We start from the raw sequence: 18,136 nt of genomic DNA, 5'->3' as shown, positions 1-18,136 counted from the left end.
TTTGTTCCATTGTGGAACTCAATCTAGTGTCCACTGGTTTTCCAGGCGGCCTCCCATCTAGGCCCTCACTGCATCCAGCATAGTGGTTGCATCATGTGACTTCATAAGATGCTAAAACTGGTGAATACAGATGACTGATCCCAGTTAGACTCACACAACTACCCATTTCCCACACTGGCTTGCTGTTCTTTGGTGGTTGGTCCCTATAATAATACTGGAGGTAGTCTAAGGTTTCTTCCCCCTTACCCATCTAAAACTGGTGGAAATGTTTTGCCCAGAGCTGGGGAATTTGGGTGAAGACAGAAGGCATACAACCATTTTGATGTATGTCTGACACTCTGTGAAGCCAGAAAAGTTATCACAGCGAGTGTCTTCAAGGCAGAGCAAATAAATAAGCAACATTTCCAGCTATTGCAATAAATCTGTGAAACGTCTGAAGACTTCTCATGATTTATTTCCTTAAAATAGAGGTCAAGTAGGTCAAGTATATCAAGCTTTAGTATATTGTATAATTCGTCATAGAAATAAGATGGCATGGGGTGGGACAGGAAACAAACAAACAAATGATGAAAAATCCTACAAACTGGACTTCAAAGCCTGCACAATACTCATTGCTGAATCTATGCACCCATCAAAGTTGGAATGAATAAATCCATCACCTCCACAGACAAGAAACGGTTTCGTATGGAGAGTTATTTGTCCTGGACTGCCAGGGAAAGCTTTGGTAACCTGGAAAAAAAAACAAAACACAGAGGGGATTAGAAAAATAAGTAGCTATTCATTATATTGCATGACATATGAGTAACTCATATCTCAAGGAAAGACGTGTGTTAATTGGAAGAAACAGTCCCTTCGTTTTAATAATAATTGACACCTATCACAACAAACATGCTTAGTGCTCTTTCATTCTATGGTAAAATGCTTTATGACATGAGAAGGGAAAAGGAACTGAAACCTCTATAAAATTCATGAAGGCCATCTGCCCAAAATACATTTGCACTACTGACGTTGCCGAGTTTTGGAACGTCGGCAATACGAATCTTAGCAGCACACAATACTTGTCTCAAAGAAATTACAAAGTACCGAAGCCTGCTTTTTCTGGTTCCAAAGCCATTTCCACTCACTCATAAATTTACCTTCCTCGCTGGATCTCATGGGGAAATCGAAGGAGGTCTTTCATTCTCCTCTCTTGCACATGGCATGCTGCCGCACACGTGAGCAAACTGCACTGGGAAAAGTATTTCCCCCAGTATGGCACCTGCCAAGCCAAGTTGGCTTGGTGTGCCTCCCCTGCACCCGCCAACATGGGTGCCAACTTGAATAAAATATTGGGGGGAGGGAAGGTAAGTCCCATTCGATCAAATGACATGGCATACCATTTGAATGGGAATTCCCTTCAACTTTTGGGGAGAGTGGGCCCTTCAAATATTTTATGAGGTGGGGACAAAGGGACCTCAGCTCCTAGGAGTTGGCTTCTATGCCCACCAATTTCAGCATAGTCTGAAGCTGCATGATACAACACCCATGATTGCTAGAGTTAAGCAGGTCTGGGTGCAAAAAGATTCTGGATGGGAGTCCCCCTGGGAAAATCAATCGACGCTGCCTTGAGTTTCAGGTTGGAACAAAGGTGGGATATAAATGTAAATAAATGGATGTATGAGTAGAGAGATAGATAGATAAATAAATAAATAAATAAATAGATTTAAACTTGGAAAGATTGAATCCCCATGTCTTATATAGGCTACGACTCCAATTAAGAGATTTCTTACGACAGCTAGTACTACTACAACAACAACACCATCATCATTTAATATAGCTACCCACCAAAAATATCCCTTGTTTGACTTGTAACAAAATAAAGTTAAAAAGACAAAATATAGCAATTAAAAGCAACCACAACAATAAGAGGTAGCAAAAACCTCCTTACAACTGAGAGCGAATGAATCAAGTTAAGAGTCTGGATTTTAAGTACAATTTGCAAGTCTGGGTAAATAAAAAGGTTTTCAGCTGGCTCCAAAAAGACGATAAAGAAGGCATCCAGGTAGGCCTCTCTGGACAGAGCATGCCTAAGCCTCTGCCCAGAAGCCATGTTATCACTGTGCAGGTTTGCATTATGGCTGTGAATGCCCCTAATCTGATTCAGGGCCTCATTTGGCCCTTTTGAGTGGCCCTAACCTGTTCCTGACCTTGATCCAGGGCCCAAAATGGATTGGGGCCTTGCAGAGTTTTTAATTAGGGCTTAAAACCACAATTGAACATTGGGTGGGTAGGTAGGGGAGGGAGAAGGAGACAGTGTGCATATGTTTCCTTCTACTCCTTTCTCACCTCACCTCCTGACCGACCCTTTAAACAAGCACAGATTGTTCTGGGAGAACTGGGGCTGCCTCAACCCACTCTGGCTAAATCCTGGGTCAACCAGAATCAGTTCAGGATTTGGGATTTGGCTGGAGCAATGGTTTGCCTATATTCAGCATTATTAAAATGAAAAACAAAACAAAAACACCTCTCCATTTGAAGAGAGCACAGAAGCAGTGGTCCGAATCCAGTACATTAAAACACAATGTATGTTGAGCCTATGATATTGCTAATGGTCAAGGAATTCTCTAAACAGTGAGAAACGGCATTACATTTCTCTGGGCAAAGTAAACACTGCATGCGTGGTCCCCCACCCCCTTGACTTTGTTAGGAGAGGAGTGGAATAGATTCCTTTTAGCATCAATAGACCTGTTTACAGAAAGAGAGTACAATATAAATAAAAAGGAACATAGACTGTGATTACTGCTGATGCAAATGGAAATAGCTGTTTATATGTTTACAGATATGGAATTTGCCTGGGCTTTATAAAAGGGACACATCCACAGATTAATGTCAACAGGGCAAAACAGCAACGACTGCTTATCGAAACCTCTGACTCAGATGAAAGAAGTGATATGGAAATACTTTATCTTGAATTAAAGCGATGCCTGCCATATGGCCGTATGGCTATAAAGATGAGCCACAGCTGAGTCAGCAAGCTAATGTCAGCCCCTTCTTCCTTCCTCTTGGCCTCGCTTTCTGTCCTCCTGCACTCTGAGCCTTCTCCTGCTTCCCGCCTTTTCCTGCACATCTTGCCTCATCCGTCCTGTTCACCCCCATCCCTTCTCCATTTGGCTGTCACTTCTACCATATGCCTTTTCCTAGGTTGCCTATTGCCTCCCTCTTTTAACCCCCATGTTTACCTTCTTGCCTACTCATCTGACCTTTCTGCATTTGCCCCCTCTTCCATAGCTCAGTGGTAAAGCATCTGCTTCATATAGAAGGTCCCAGGTTTAACCCCCAGCCTGACACCACGGAGAGCTCCTGACAGGCAGTGTGGACAGCACTGAGCCTGATGGAGGAAGGGTCTGCTTCAGTACAAGATATCTTCCTATGCCGCCTTGTTTCCATATATAGCAAAGTTCACCCTTGAGATGGCTGAATCCTTCTTCTTTTTTTTTATAAATATTTATTAGGGTTTTTACAGAAAAAAGAATACAATAATAATAAACAGTGTTGCTTTGTTTTAACAAGGTTTCATATAATCCTTGAACTTCCTCACGTCTCCCGCTCCCATTTACAACATTAATAAATTTTGTCAAGCAAATTATCATCTTATTTCCAAATTTTGTGACCGCTTAATTAATTACGATAAAATAATTCTCCTGCAAATTTGTTTCTCTTAATCTCTCTTATCATCAATTCCTGATCTATTTTAGTGATGGTCAATTATTTATAACCGAGCATCCTTCTTAACATTCCATTAAATCACAATATTTTTGTAAATAAATCTTAAATTTCTTCCAATCATCTTCCATCCTTTCTTCTCCCAGGTCTCGGATTCTGCCAGTCATCTCCGCTAGTTGCATATAGTCCATCAGTTGCATCTGCCATTCTTCCAGTGTGGGTAGATCTTGAGTTTTCCAATTCTTAGCAAGTAGTATCCTTGCTGCTGTTGTCGCATACATGAAAAATGTTCTATCTTTCTTTAGCACCTTCTGGTCGACAATGCCCAGGAGGAAGGCCTCTGGTTTCTTGGTGAAGGTATACTTAAATACCTTTTTCAACTCATTATATATCATTTCCCAGAAGGCCTTCACCTTAGGGCAAGTCCACCAGAGGTGGTAGAATGTTCCTTCATTTTCCTTACATTTCCAGCATTTGTTATCTGACGAATGGTATATTTTGGCAAGTTTAACTGGGGTCATGTACCATCTGTATATCATTTTCATTACATTTTCTTTCAAAGCATTACATGCAGTAAAATTCAGCCCAGTGGTCCACAACCTTTCCCAGTCCTCAAACATAATGTTATGCCCAATATCCTGTGCCCATTTTATCATAGCCGACTTAACCATTTCGTCTTGTGTATTCCATTTCAACAGCAAGTTATACATTCTTGAAAGTACCTTAGTCTTAGGTTCTAACAGTTCTGTTTCCAACTTCGATTTCTCCACCTGGAATCCTAACTTTTTGTCACTTTTAAAAATTTCCTTAATCTGAGCGTAGTGTAACCAGTCTCGCACTTTATCCTTCATTTTCTCCATACTCTGCAATTTCCAATTATCTCCGTCTTTTTCTAGCAGTTCCCAATATTTTGGCCAGTAGGCTTCCATATTGGTTCCTTTTCGGGCCTTAGCTTCCAAAGGTGAAAGCCACCTTGGTGTTTTATTTTCCAGTAAGTCTTTATATTTTGTCCAGACATTAAACACTGCTTTTCTGACAATATGGTTCTTAAAGGCCTTATTGATCTTAACTTTATCATACCACAAATATGCATGCCAACCAAAAGCATTGTTATAACCTTCCAGATCTAGCACATCAGTGTCCTCAAGAAGTAGCCAATCTTTTAGCCAGCAGAAAGCTGCGGCTTCATAGTACAACCTTAAGTCTGGCAGGGCAAAGCCCCCTCTTTCCTTTGCGTCTGTTAATATCTTAAACTTGATTCTGGGCTTTTTGCCCTGCCAGACAAATTTAGAAATGTCTCTCTGCCACCTCCGGAAACACTCTGTTTTGTCCACAATTTGCAATGTTTGAAACAAGAACAACATCTTTGGCAGCACATTCATCTTAATTGCAGCAATTCGGCCTAACAAAGAAATCTTCAGCTTTGCCCAACTTTCCAAGTCTCTCTTAATTTCAGACCAACATTTTTCATAATTATCTTTAAATAGACTCAGATTTTTGGCTGTTATATTAACCCCTAGGTATTTTACCCTTTTCACCAGTGATAATTCTGTTTCTCTCTGAAACCGTTCTGACTCTGTGTCTGTCATATTTTTCCCTAACACCTTCGTTTTTTGTTTATTTAACTTAAATCCTGCAACCTGACCAAAATCATGTATCAGTTGTAATACTCTTTTCGTGCTAGATTCTGGCTCCTGCAATGTCAAAACTAGGTCATCTGCGAAAGCTTTAAGTTTATATTGTTTCGCTCCGACATGGATCCCCTGCACCAACCGGTCACCTCTAATCAAATTCAGGAGCACCTCCAGAACTGAAATAAATAGCAGAGGGGAAATCGGGCAGCCTTGTCGTGTTCCTTTTTCGATTTTAAATTCTTCCGTTACCACATTGTTAACTATCAATTTAGCTTTTTGTTCTGAATATATTGCATCAATCCCATTTTCAAAACCCCGTCCCACTCCCATTTCTTTTAAATTTCCCTTCATAAATTTCCAAGAAATGTTGTCAAAGGCCTTCTCCGCGTCTATAAATATCAGCGCTGCTTTAGTGTTTATGTCTGTTTGCAAAAGTTCCAAAATGTCAATAATGTTCCTTGTGTTTGCAAACATATGTCTACCTGGGAGAAAGCCAGCCTGATCCTTGTGAATTATTTCATTCAAAACTTTTTTAAGTCTACCTGCTAGAACATCAGCAAATATTTTGTAATCCACATTTAAAAGGGAGATGGGGCGATAGTTCTTAAGTTGTGTCTTTTCAGTTTCTGATTTTGGTATCAACGTGATAAAAGCTTCCTTCCACGATTCTGGCGCCTTCTTTCCCTCCAGAATTTCATTGCTGACCTCCATCAAAGGTTGAATCAAATAATCACTCATTGTCTTATAATACTTGGAGGTCAGACCATCTGGTCCTGGAGATTTGCCCAGCTTCATGTTCTGAATGGCATGTTCAATTTCTTGTCGTGTTATTTGACAGTTCAGGAGTAGTCTATTTTCTTGTGTACATTTTTTAAGACTTTTTTTTCAAAAATTGTTCAATCTCAACCTCATTTTGCGGCCCTTGAGAATATAGTTTCTTGAAATATTTCTGGAAAGATTTCCTGATTTCCACAGGGTTCTGAATATTTTTTCCTTCAATTTCTAAATTTGTTACTGTGTTCAGCTTTTGTCTCTTCTTCAACTGCCAGGCCAGCAGTTTCCCACATTTATTAGCCGATTCAAACGTTTTTTGTTTCATTGACTTAATCTTCCATTCTATTTCCTGATTCATCAGTCTAGAATATTGTGCCTGGTGGAGTTTAATTTCTCTCAGAATCGGCTGCGACTTCGGATTTCCTCTTAGTTTCTTTTCTAATTCTTTTATTTTTCCCAAGATCTTATCTTTCTTTTCATTTTGTTTCCTCTTCTTAATAGCATTCTGTTGTATTAAGAACCCTCTCATCACAGCTTTACTCGCGTCCCAAATTGTTCTTTTTTCCACCGTTGTGTTCAAATTTATTTCGAAATAGTCCTTCAAAACTTTTGGGGCCTTTTTAATAATCTCCTGATCTCTAAGAGATGGCTGAATCCTTCTAACAACAAGCAGAATTTATTATTATTATTATTAAAGGTAAAGGGACCCCTGACCATTAGGTCCAGTCGTGGCCGACTCTGGAGTTGTGGCGCTCGTCTCGCTTTATTGGCCAAGGGAGCCGGTGTACAGCTTCCGGGTCATGTGGCCAGCATGACTAAACTGCTTCTGGCGAACTAGAGCAGCACACAGAAACGCCATTTCCCTTCCCGCCGGAGCGGTACCTATTTATCTACTTGCACTTTGACGTGCTTTCGAACTGCTAGGTTGGCAGGAGCAGGGACCGAGCAATGGGAGCTCACCCCGTCGCAGGGATTTGAACCGCCGACCTTCTGATCGGCAAGTCCTAGACTCTGTGGTTTAACCCACAGCGCCATCCGCGTCCTATTATTAATATTATTATTCACTCCCGCAAACCTGTAAAGACTGCTTTTAGAAATCCTGCATTGTCATGTAGCAGTCTATATTACTAGACAATGTCTGTGCACTGGGCTGCTTGCTTCTGTAGGTTTGAATTCCTTCTTTGACAATTATTGTCCAAAAAAAAAAAAAAAAGCATTGGTAATGTTTACAAATATGCTTAGTTAATGTTAGACTTAATCAGCGCTATTTTTTTTTATAGAAAAAGAGGTGCCGGAATTCACCATGAACACCTCCCTCGTTCTCTTAGAATGGCAATGGCACCCACCTGAGAGGTGCTGGAACTGATGTCCAGCGAGTTCTGAGTGAACAAAAGCACTGGACTTAATAGTCTAATAGCAGCCCTCACCCCCAATGGTAATGTGTATTATTCTACCTATGGGACCGCCTCTCCCGGTATGCCGCACAGAGAGCCTCAAGGTCCATAAATAGCAACACCCTAGTGGTCCCGGGCCCTAAGGAAGTTAGATTAGCTTCAACCAGAGCCAGGGCCTTCTCAACACTGGCTCCAGCCTGGTGGAACGCTCTGCCTCATGAGACCAGGGCCCTGCAGGATCTGATTTCTTTCTGCAGGGCCTGTAAGACAGAGTTGTTCTGCCTGGCCTTTGGATTGGAGCCAATTTGATTCCCTCCCTCTCTTTCTTTTTTCTTTTCCTTCTCCTCCTGTGAGGAGGCTACATTTTAATATTTTAATGTTTCAATATTTTAATGTTGTATTTTAATCTTGTTTTTAAGTTGTATTCATTCAACTTGTTTTTATTATTGCTTGTAAGCCGCTCCGAGCCCGGCCTTGGCTGGGGAGGGCGGGGTATAAATAAAAATTATTATTATTATTATTACATCCTTCTCAAAATGTGGTTAGCTGCTTGCTCTACTGCATTTGATGGCCCACTTCCACATTCTGCTGAGAGGGGCCATTTGACTTTTGCCCCAAAGTCCTGCTCCGGCGGCACCAACAATTTCTAACCTTGAACCCTTTTCAACTCTGAACTGAATTTAGCTTGCAGATAAAAGGCATATTTTATTTATTTCATGTGTTAAAATCCGTACCCAGTTTTCTACCAAATGGTGCTCAAGACGGCTAACAGCCACAATGTAAATACAATATGAGAAAGCATCAATAAAACATACTGTAAAAAAGAACTAAAGTAAGGCAGGCAAAACATTACTAACAACTCTTAAAGCCAATCCAACATCAAGTCTTAAACCTCAGGATTCTTCTTTCGTATTCAAATTAACAACTAAAGAAATTCACAGGAACATAATGCTCAGCCTGACTGATGGAGGAGACATTCCTCCTTAATCAGTTTTATTTTACTCATTTATGGCTTTATCTTATACATGTTTATCACCAAGCGTTGCAACACCAACTTTTGCAAAACTTTTATTTAGAAGGCAGTTGTTAACAAAGAGCATCAGCCTTTGTATCATAATAATTGACAAGATGTGTGAACTGAAACATCCCAAGTGGCTTTTGCTGAAGTCTGCTGAAAATCTCAAGGGAATGAATAACGTGGGTGATGCTAATGGCTGCATCTGACGACAAAGCAATCAACATGGCTGAAAAAAGGTCCAGTTTTATGCTCTCCCTGGTTAAGTTTTTCACTGCGATGGATGCCAATATTTATGAATGTTGCCGTCTAATATTTATTGAATCAGAGATACGCTTGTAATATTGACTGAAATGTCCATCTTCTGGCAAGACTAAGAGAAGGGATTGTGCATCATGTTAACTGAGATCAATGAATAATTTAGAGTGGCCTGCATTTTCCTTTTCCTTTATGCATGTAATATAAAGCCCAATATCCACCCTCACCATTGACAGAGCCATGTAAAGCCAGGGCTTTACATTACATGCACTTCATGCCAAGTAGCATGGTTGGCTATTGACACCAATTGCAACATCCACTGGGGTGTGTGTGTGTGTGTGTGTGTGTGTGTTGAGTGTTGATGGAGTTAGGGAACAGACAGAACCCAGGCCCTTTTCTTTCCTCTGGAGAAAGGTGGGGTGTTAGGGCTCACCATGATATTTGACCGAGGGAACTTCTAAGCTGTCAACAATCTATGGGAAGGGCTGAAGTGCATACTGGGAAATTGAGCCTTGCATAGCTGAAGTGGGTTAAAGCACTCCGCCATCCTAGCACAACAAATACACTTTTAAAAAAATAAACAGGCTTTTTGCAGTTAGGAAGGTGATGGGGGAAATGCACTGAAAAGCGTGGAATGGATGAATGATTAACCAGAAGTACAAATGCCCTGAAAGCATATCAGAATGCTCATTGTTGTATCCAGGCAGAGACTGAGTACAATCCAACCTCCTTGTAAGCTTAGTGCAAGCAAATCAGGGTGCTCAATAGACTGTCTGGAGGAGCCATGAAACTGAAAATACAGTGAGAGAAGGCTGAGCGTCTCTTACCCTGCTGCTCCATGAGCATAGTTTAAAAACCATCTAAGTATACAGTGCCTTGAACTTTCTAAATTTAACATTGGATTTTGTTTTTAGATACTTTTGTCCAATTTTCCTTCCATTCTGGGGGTGGGGGGAGCAGCCCCTTGGAAATTCCCAACTGACCCATTACAGAGAACAAATAGCTGAGCCTGCAGGATGAGAGAAAGAAAGGGAAAGAAATTATTTAGTACAAGGATGAAAAGGGGAAGATAGGGTGTGAAAACAAAGCAGAGCAGGGGCCAACAGGAAAGTGATGTGACCAAATTAAGCCATGGCCGAAGAAGAGCCCAGCAGGCCCATCTAATCCAACATCCTGTTATCAGGGGCCAGACACATTCCTATGGGAAAGAGGACTTTTGGATATCTCTCTCTCTTTCTCTCCTCTCCTCCTGCATCAGCCTTTCCAACACAGTCAATGGATATTCCCCCTACACATTCTACCACTGCGGTTAAGGATCTGCAGCCAAGAACCAACTGCGCAGTAAACCCAGCAAAGTTTCTCCTCCCCATGTGTATCAGCTCCCTTTAACATTTAGCATGCCCAGTGGCCTTTTTTTGTTTAAAGGGCGGTGGGGGGGGGGGGGAGAAGAAAGAACTGTCTCCAGCCATTGCAAGCCAGCTGTCATATGTGGGCCACTGAGCTTTCTTTAATAATGGAAGGGATGTGCTTTTAGGAAGCAGTTCGAGACTTGACAGCTCGCGGTGGCCTGTTTGGCCTGCCTGATTCCACCTTTTGCAAACGAGCCCATATAAAAAAGCAGGGCTCTCTAGAGAGCGCAGAGTACAGTAGATGAGTCATGCAGAGCACTACTGTGACATCTGCTACCACGGCTATCGTTATGGATCCGTAAGCCTGCCTGTTCAGGCTGACGGTGTATGTGTGTGGGAGGAGTTAATGGGAGAGAGAGAGAGAGAATTTCTCTTTCCCGAACTCTGTAACGCAGTGCCAGACTGCAGTTTTCAAAGCTGCAGCTGCTCAAGGGACATGCGGAGGGGCACGGCATCTATGGCAGTGCCTAGGAGCAATCTGTCTGCAGAGAACATACGTGCAGGAGGAATCCAGGCGCACGCTTCTGGGACCGGCTTTCGCCGCTCCACATTGTCACGGAAAGGAGCATGCCCCAGTGAAATGGCAGTTGTATCCAGGAATGAATAGAACAAGGGGGAAGGAAGGAAAGGAAAAGAATGACCAAACTCAGCGGGGCCTTGTAGACATCTAGTGCAACCCCCTCCTCGGTACAAGAAACCCATAGCTAGATGATTTGACTCTGCTTAAAGACCTCCACCTCTCCCTTAGATAACTGGTTCGACTATAGGCTTGTTCTTACTAAGACGTTTCTCCAGCTGAAATCCACCCTCCTATACCGATTTAAGCCCAATAGTTCTCGTCCTATCCTCTGGGGCAGCAGAGAACAAATCTTTGCTGTCTTCTGTGTGAGAATCTTTGAGCCAGTGTGGTGTAGTGGTTAAGAGCGGTAGTCTCGTAATCTGGGGAACCGGTTCGCGTCTCCGCTCCTCCACATGCAGCTGCTGGGTGACCTTGGGCCAGTCACACATCTTTGAAGTCTCTCAGCCCCACTCACCTCACAGAGTGTTTGTTGTGGGGGAGGAAGGGAAAGGAGAATGTTAGCCACTTTGAGACTCCTGAAGGGGAGTGAAAGGCGGGATATCAAATCCAAACTCTTTTTCTTCTCTTCTTATCTGCCTCAGAATTCACCAGACCCAAATCGCCCATTTTTTCCAAGCTTTCCTCATAGGCCTTATTTTCCAGATTCTCAATGATCTTTGTTGCCTTTCTCTGAACCTGTTTTGGTTTGTCTATTTCCTTCTTAAAGTGTGAAGGCAGAACTGTGCACAGTGCTTCCAGATGAGCTCTGAACTGTGCAGAATAAAGTGGTGCCTTTACTTCTTACATATTGGAAACCATGGCTCTATTAACTGCAGGTTAAAACTGCATTAGCCTGTATTGATGCTGCATCACACAGCTGACTCATGTTCACATTGTGCAGGACTGTGATCCAGACATCACAGCCAGGTATTCCCCCCAAATCCTATACTTGTACAATTGATTTCCTTCCCTCTAACTGAAGAACTCTGCAATTTTCTCTGTTGAATTCAGTTTCTTTTTGTTTCAGACCAGTTTTCTATTCCTTTTCATTTTGCCAGAAATATTGATCAACAATGGGAAAACATCCAGAAATTTAAAACGCTATGAAAATTGTATTATATTTATCAGGACACCTAATGTCCATTATTACTTCGATTATTATGTGGCTTACATTATTAAGATTCACTTGTAATTATCACTCTTTTTAGAGAAGCTAATCAGTGCCATGCTTTACTCAAATCCTGTATTGTGATGTATAGTTGCTTCTGAAGAGTTCTTGTGAACAATTAGTACTAAATGTGGCCACCAAACTGCAGGATGGACCACAGAGAATATACAGCTGTACCTTGGAATTCGAACAGAATCTGTTCTGGAAGTCTGTTTGGCTTCCAAAACATTCAAAAACCAAATCATGGCTTCTGATTGGCTGCAGGAAGCTCCTGCAGCCAACCAGAAGCCGCAGAAGCCCCGTCGGACGTTCGGATTCCAAAAGAACATTTGGAAAGTGGAACAATCACTTCCATGTTTGCAGCATTCGGGAATCAAAATGTCCAGGGCATTTGGGATCCAAGGTATGACTGTATGTCAATTCTGATGAAATCTAGTGGTTGCCAGTTCATTTTCTGGGCCGAATTCATTAATCTTTGACTGCCATTCAGAGTAGTTAAAGGACCATCTTCTCCACTATAAACCTACCTATTCTTCAAAATATTCCTTGGAGGCCTTCTTTCACTTCAAGTATGGGAGAGAATTGCCCTGGGCAGGGTCTTTACTGTGGTGGCTTTAAGGCTTTGGAACTCCGAGACAAAAAGTGTGTTTGCAAGGCACCTTTTGCTGTCTATGGTACTGAGCTTTTTAGAGGGAAGGTTCTGCTGCTTTTTTGCTTTTGTTGTTGCTGTTTCAAATAACTGTATTTGGTTTTGATGCTGTTTAGCTGCCTTAGAGTGTCAGTGTTGTGAAATGGAAAAAGATAGAGTTTTTAAAACTAGATGAAATAGAATAGAGTGGCAACTGAAATAACAACTGGACCAAAAGTCATCTGAACAACCAAACCCCATTTTAACACACAGTAGAAATGAACATTATTAATGTTTTTGGTGGTGGTGGTGGTGGGGAAGGGGACATAGATCTACGCTTGGTTCAGAGTAAAGGTTCTTTTAGGTAGATCAAAAGATGTACATCCCTCTGGCAGTGAGACCAAAGGATATACTGTAGAAATGAAAGACAACAAAACAAATGAGAAGGTTTTAAAAAATAACAAACAACAGCTTAAGAAGAAGAATGCAACCCCCCCTTCAAATCTTCCCAGTAAAATTTCCCACTTGACTCTTCCTTGGAATCTGTTGTTGTTTAGTTTGGGTTTGCTTCTTCCGGATCAAAGATTTGTTTAGAAGTGCAGCTGAACTACAAATGTCAAGTTTACTGCTCTACTTCCCTTGTGTTATTGTATGCCACTAGGTACAGGGCAGCACAAAGCATCAACCTTAGTAAGAAACCGATGGTACCGAGCAACAACAGCTCCGATCATTCGTAAGAAAAATAATTGTCTACAAGATAATAAGTCTCATTTGCCTCAGGTGTTTAACTGGGACTTGGGAAATCCAGCCCCTCTGCTGTTAATAATTTAACTGGCACTCTAAGCCAGTTAAAACTAGGGAGCCTAGCTCACCTGTTCCTGGACTGTAACGGGGAGGAGAATGGACAAAGCAAAAGAGGGCCACCTGAAAGGGAGCAGGGCGCAACAGGAGTGAACAACGGTGTGCAGAAGCAACTGGGCAAGACACAAGCCTCTGGACCTACAATTCTTGATTCAAACAATGGACAGAAGAGAACCCTATCCTATGGAGGGGAAGAGAGTTAAAAGAGGTCTTCTGTCCTTTGGCCACATTGGATCTTCTAGTCAGTATGTACATAGAATAATAGCATTGTGGAGTTGGATAAGATGCTGAGGGTAATCTAGTCCAGCCCCACTGTAATCCAGCAATCACGCAAGTATGCATACATATACACGCACACAGGGAAGAAATGCCCATGTAGGATTATTATTAGCTGACAGTGCTGTACTTCCAAATTCAAAATCCCCTTCCATAGGGTCGTTTGGGCTGTACGATACCTGTGGCAGAGATGCCCTTCCAATTCAGCAGGAGAGACCAAGCCAACGTGCCTCTTGACCCTTTGCGCTTGGGAATGGGAGGCAGGTCTGCTTTTAAATGGTGCTACCTCTTTTCTTTAGGAATGTGGGCTCCTTTAACATATAATTTCAATGATACAGCAAATGCGCTGCTTATAAAAAAGTATGAAATGGCCATATTGCTCAGGCTATGCTCCCCCCCCCCCGCCCGAGTCCTACCACAATGCAACATGATGGCTGAAAAGACTTTCTGGCTCAGGAATCCTTGATTGCTGATGCTAATGTTGTCTTATCATAATTAAACCATGGGATAGAGCACGGCAGCTGTGCTGCTAAGTAGTATCAATAGAAGTTTGGGAGGACTAATCCCACATCTTCCATGGATAATTGTAATGTCTGCATTTTAATCCTGGGATTGTATTTGGCCCATATGAAGGGCATAATGGCTGTACTGAATTAACAAAAAGAATAAATCCCGCTTGAAAGCCTCGGGGGGTTGGGGGGACCACGTCCACCCTTCATTTTCTCCTTTTGCTGCTGTGTCAATAGTTGATTGGAATGTTAAAGCAGAAATAGCTGTAAGGTAATTAGCGAGCACCACTGTATAGCACTTAAGCGTAGTCAGTTCTTGTAGGGAGCTTCCTTTCTTAGAATGCATTCTTCATTTACATTCACTTAATGCCATCTATGGGGACAGATCTATGGCTGACAAATAAGCTTCTTATGAATCAGCCACATCTAATATATAAGCATGTGTGAATTAATGGGGCAGGCAAAGACCTCTTTGTCACTGTCATCACCACCACCACCATTGTTATTTATTAAATTTCTATACCACCTTTTACTTGAAGATTACAGGGTGGTTTACAATATAAAAACAGAAGAAATACATACCATAATAACAAACCAAAACAATAGAGTGGTACCTTGGTTCTCAAATGTAATCCGTTCCGGAAGTCCGTTCGACTTCCGAAACGTTCAAAATCTAAGCCGCGTTGGACGTTTGGCTTCCGAAAAACATTCAAAACCCGGAACACTTACTTCCGGGTTTTTGACATTCAGGAGCAGATTTGTTCGTCAACTATGCTGTTTGAGAACCAAGGTTCCACTGTATCTCTTTCCCCCTCCCCAGATTAAAAGGTCACAGTTTAATTATCTTAAGGCCTGGGAAAAGAGGTATGGTTTAGCCTGACACCTAAAGATATGCAAGACTCCCCAGGGATAGAATTCCACAATTGGGGAGTCACTGCAGAAAAGGCCCATTCTCATGTTGCAGTCCTTGAGGTACTGCAGTCCTAAGCTGTTAGGTCAAAACCAGCAGTCTGAAATGGGCCCAGAAACTAATTGGCAGCCTGTGCAGTTGGGCCAAGATTGGCATTATATGCTCAAAGCGACTTGCCTCAGAGAGCAACCTGGCCACTAAATTCTGCACCAGCTAAAGTTTCCGAACTGTCATCAGAGGCTGCTCCACGTATAACGCATTGCTGTAATCTAACCTAGAAGTTACCAGAGCATACACAACAGCAGTTAAACTGTCCCTGTCCTGATATGGGTGCAGCTGGGCCACCAGCCAAACTAATGGAAGGAACTCCACGGCACCGAGGCCACGTGAACCTCAAGTGACAGCAAAGTACCCCTGAGCTATGTACCTGCTCCTTCAGAAGAAGTGTAACCCCATGAAGAGCAGACAACCTCCCAGCCATTCAGTCTAGGGAACCACACACTAACAATGCCTCATTCTTATATGGATTGAGCTTCAGTTTATTGGCTCTCATGCAGTCCATTACCAAAGCAAGAAAATGGTCCAGCACATACACTGCCTCACCTGCAAATGTAAAGGAGAAGTGGAGCTATGTGCCATCAGCATATTGCTGACAATGCTCTCCAAAACACTAGGTGATTTATGATTTCATGTGCAGAGGACATTATCTGGCATGTGGGTTATTATGTGCATTATAAGGTTTGCATAAATGTTAAATGCAAAGATTCATGTCCCATTTACTTTGGCCCTGAGCCCCATATGCCTAGCCCTAAAGTACCATGCCACACAACCCTATGCTTGGTTCTTGGCTAACCTGTAGTGGACACAGAAGGCCACCTCCATCATTCTGCCCGGACTCTGAGGTCCAGCGCCAAGGGCCTTCTGGCGGTTCCCTTGCTGCAAGAAGCCAAGTTACAGGGAACCAGACAGAGGGCCTTCTCGGTAGTGGCACCCACCCTGTGGAACGCCCTCCCACCAAATGTCAAAGAGAAAAATAACTACCAAACTTTTAGAAGACATCTGAAGGCAGCCCTGTTTAGGGAAGCTTTTAACGTTTAATAAGTTACTGTATTTTAGTGTTTTGTTGGAAGCCGCCCAGAGCGGCTGGGGAAACCCAGCCAGATGGGAGGGGGAAAATAATAAACTATTATTATTATTAGTGGCTAGAGAATATCTAGGTCCAAGGAAAGATCTGTTCAAAACACCCTTATTATTTTTGATGTAGACAGGTGGTGTAATCTTGCTACATTCATAGTACTGAAATGTTGTTGTCTTTTGCATGCTCTTATGTTCCTTGTATGTTGCTGTTTTATTATTGCTGTTGGTGTGAAATTATTCTTACAATTGTTGATTACGTGATGTATTGTTATTCTTGTTGTGGACAACACAACATCTTTTTTGCGTGGAAAGGCGGTGTACGCTGTGATGACGCTGATGATGTTTGTTAGGGAAGCTAACTCCTAGGGCAAGGGTGCATAGGATTGAAACCTTAGATGCCTACCTAAAAGATGAAATGTGGCAAACAGATAATTGCAAACACATTTACAAGACACACACTTGTCAAGCCCTGGCTGCCTCAGTGGTGCCCTCTGCTTTTGCTCCATGGCAGCCCTAAGATCCATGAATCGTGTTCAGAGTTGTGCATCTCTCTTCCTCTCTCTGGGCTCCAGGAATTAAATACCATGTCCCTAATTTCAACCAGCTATTACAGTGCAGGCATTGTGGGCATTACAGTAGCACGAGTGATGAATTATAATAACCACAATAAACCTAATTAACAACCTGGTGTTTTTATCTTTGTAATTAAATCTAGCTGCCATAATGATAACCACTCTGGAAATCCTGCTGCTGCTGCTATTATATTATGATCAAAACAGATTACCTTATGGTAGTATTTTTAACCTCTGGTCCTCAGACGGCCTCTTGCTGGTTCAGAGGCTGCTTCCTGCCACTCTGGAGCAAGAGTGGCATTTGAGCCTCCTGCTGCTGAGGCAGAAGCTCAATTTGCCCCTTCCTTCGACAGAAAGGGAGTTCCAGAGCCAGATCACTCTGCAGCTAGATGAAAGTGGGGAGATGAGCGAGTGATAAAACTCAAGTTTCCGCACAGGCTATGCTCACCTCCTAAGAGGCTGTTGCACATGTGTTGTGGTCGCAACATTTAAGAACAAGGGACAAACCCACGCTACAAGATGAGTATGAATCATGTGCTTCGGCCAAAAACCATGGCTTCAAATTTACTTTTTTTAAAAAAAAAAATCAAAAACACAGGCTGCAGAGCCATGGCAAAAATGGAAAGGTGACAGACTATTCAGCGGCTAAGTTTATATGGCTTCTTTCTACCAATGCATACAAAATGATTGGCAATTTAAAATAATGGCTTATAAGGCACAGTACAAAATGAAAACAAAGCAGAGAAATAAGAAAACAAGCAAATGGAGTTATCCAGGGGAATTTATTTTTCATGTTCATCATAGTTTTGATTTTTAAAGCTGAGCAGCCTAAGGCCAGGGTGTGTAAAGGACCACTACTTTCAACATGAACTTATCTTCAGAGTCCCTTCAGTCTTCTGGGGGCAGGGAGGGTCCCTTCAGTCTTCTGGGGGCAGGGAGGGTCCAAGCAAGGGGGTCCTTTTAGTGGTGGTGCCAAATTATGAAATCCTGTTCCTAGATATGCTTTCTGGGGTGCCAGGCAAATATTATACTGTTCTTTCATGCTTTTAATGTATCTAAGATCCGCTCTTTGTCTTTTTTCGTTTTTTTAAGCCGCTGTTTAATTTGCTGTTTGGTATTGTTTATTCTTCTACTGGTTACTTGAGGGTACTGTCTTTAAAAAATGGACTTTTTATAAAACAAACAGGGGCAGTGTGATGAACATACCTAATAGCAAACAGCGTACTATGAGTGTTAACAGGTCTATCTCCATGTCTGGTCCTGTCCTGTAACATCTTGTGAAATTCATTATGTGATGTGATGTCCTCTGTCGAAAACCTTGGTTATGGGG

At 42.2% G+C, this 18,136-nt stretch overlaps 1 protein-coding gene across 3 annotated transcripts in view; it reads right to left on the bottom strand.

Moving 5' to 3' along the window:
* Positions 1-434: 434 nt before the first annotated feature.
* Positions 435-18,136, bottom strand: part of RNLS (renalase, FAD dependent amine oxidase) — a 101,163-nt gene continuing 83,461 nt past the window's right edge. For 2 of the 3 annotated variants that reach the window (XM_081913038.1, XM_081913039.1), the window contains exon 7: positions 435-729. In XM_081913038.1, the coding sequence (XP_081769164.1) occupies positions 577-729 (153 nt within the window). In that variant the 3' untranslated portion in view covers positions 435-576. Of the gene's footprint in view, positions 730-17,018; positions 17,192-18,136 lie in introns of all 3 variants that reach the window. The other variant, XM_081913040.1, reaches the window with a different exon arrangement.

Source organism: Podarcis melisellensis (genome assembly GCF_964234715.1).
Source record: "Podarcis melisellensis genome assembly, chromosome: 5".
Lineage (NCBI taxonomy): Eukaryota > Metazoa > Chordata > Lepidosauria > Squamata > Lacertidae > Podarcis > Podarcis melisellensis.
This window is presented reverse-complemented; position numbering and strand designations above follow the sequence as displayed.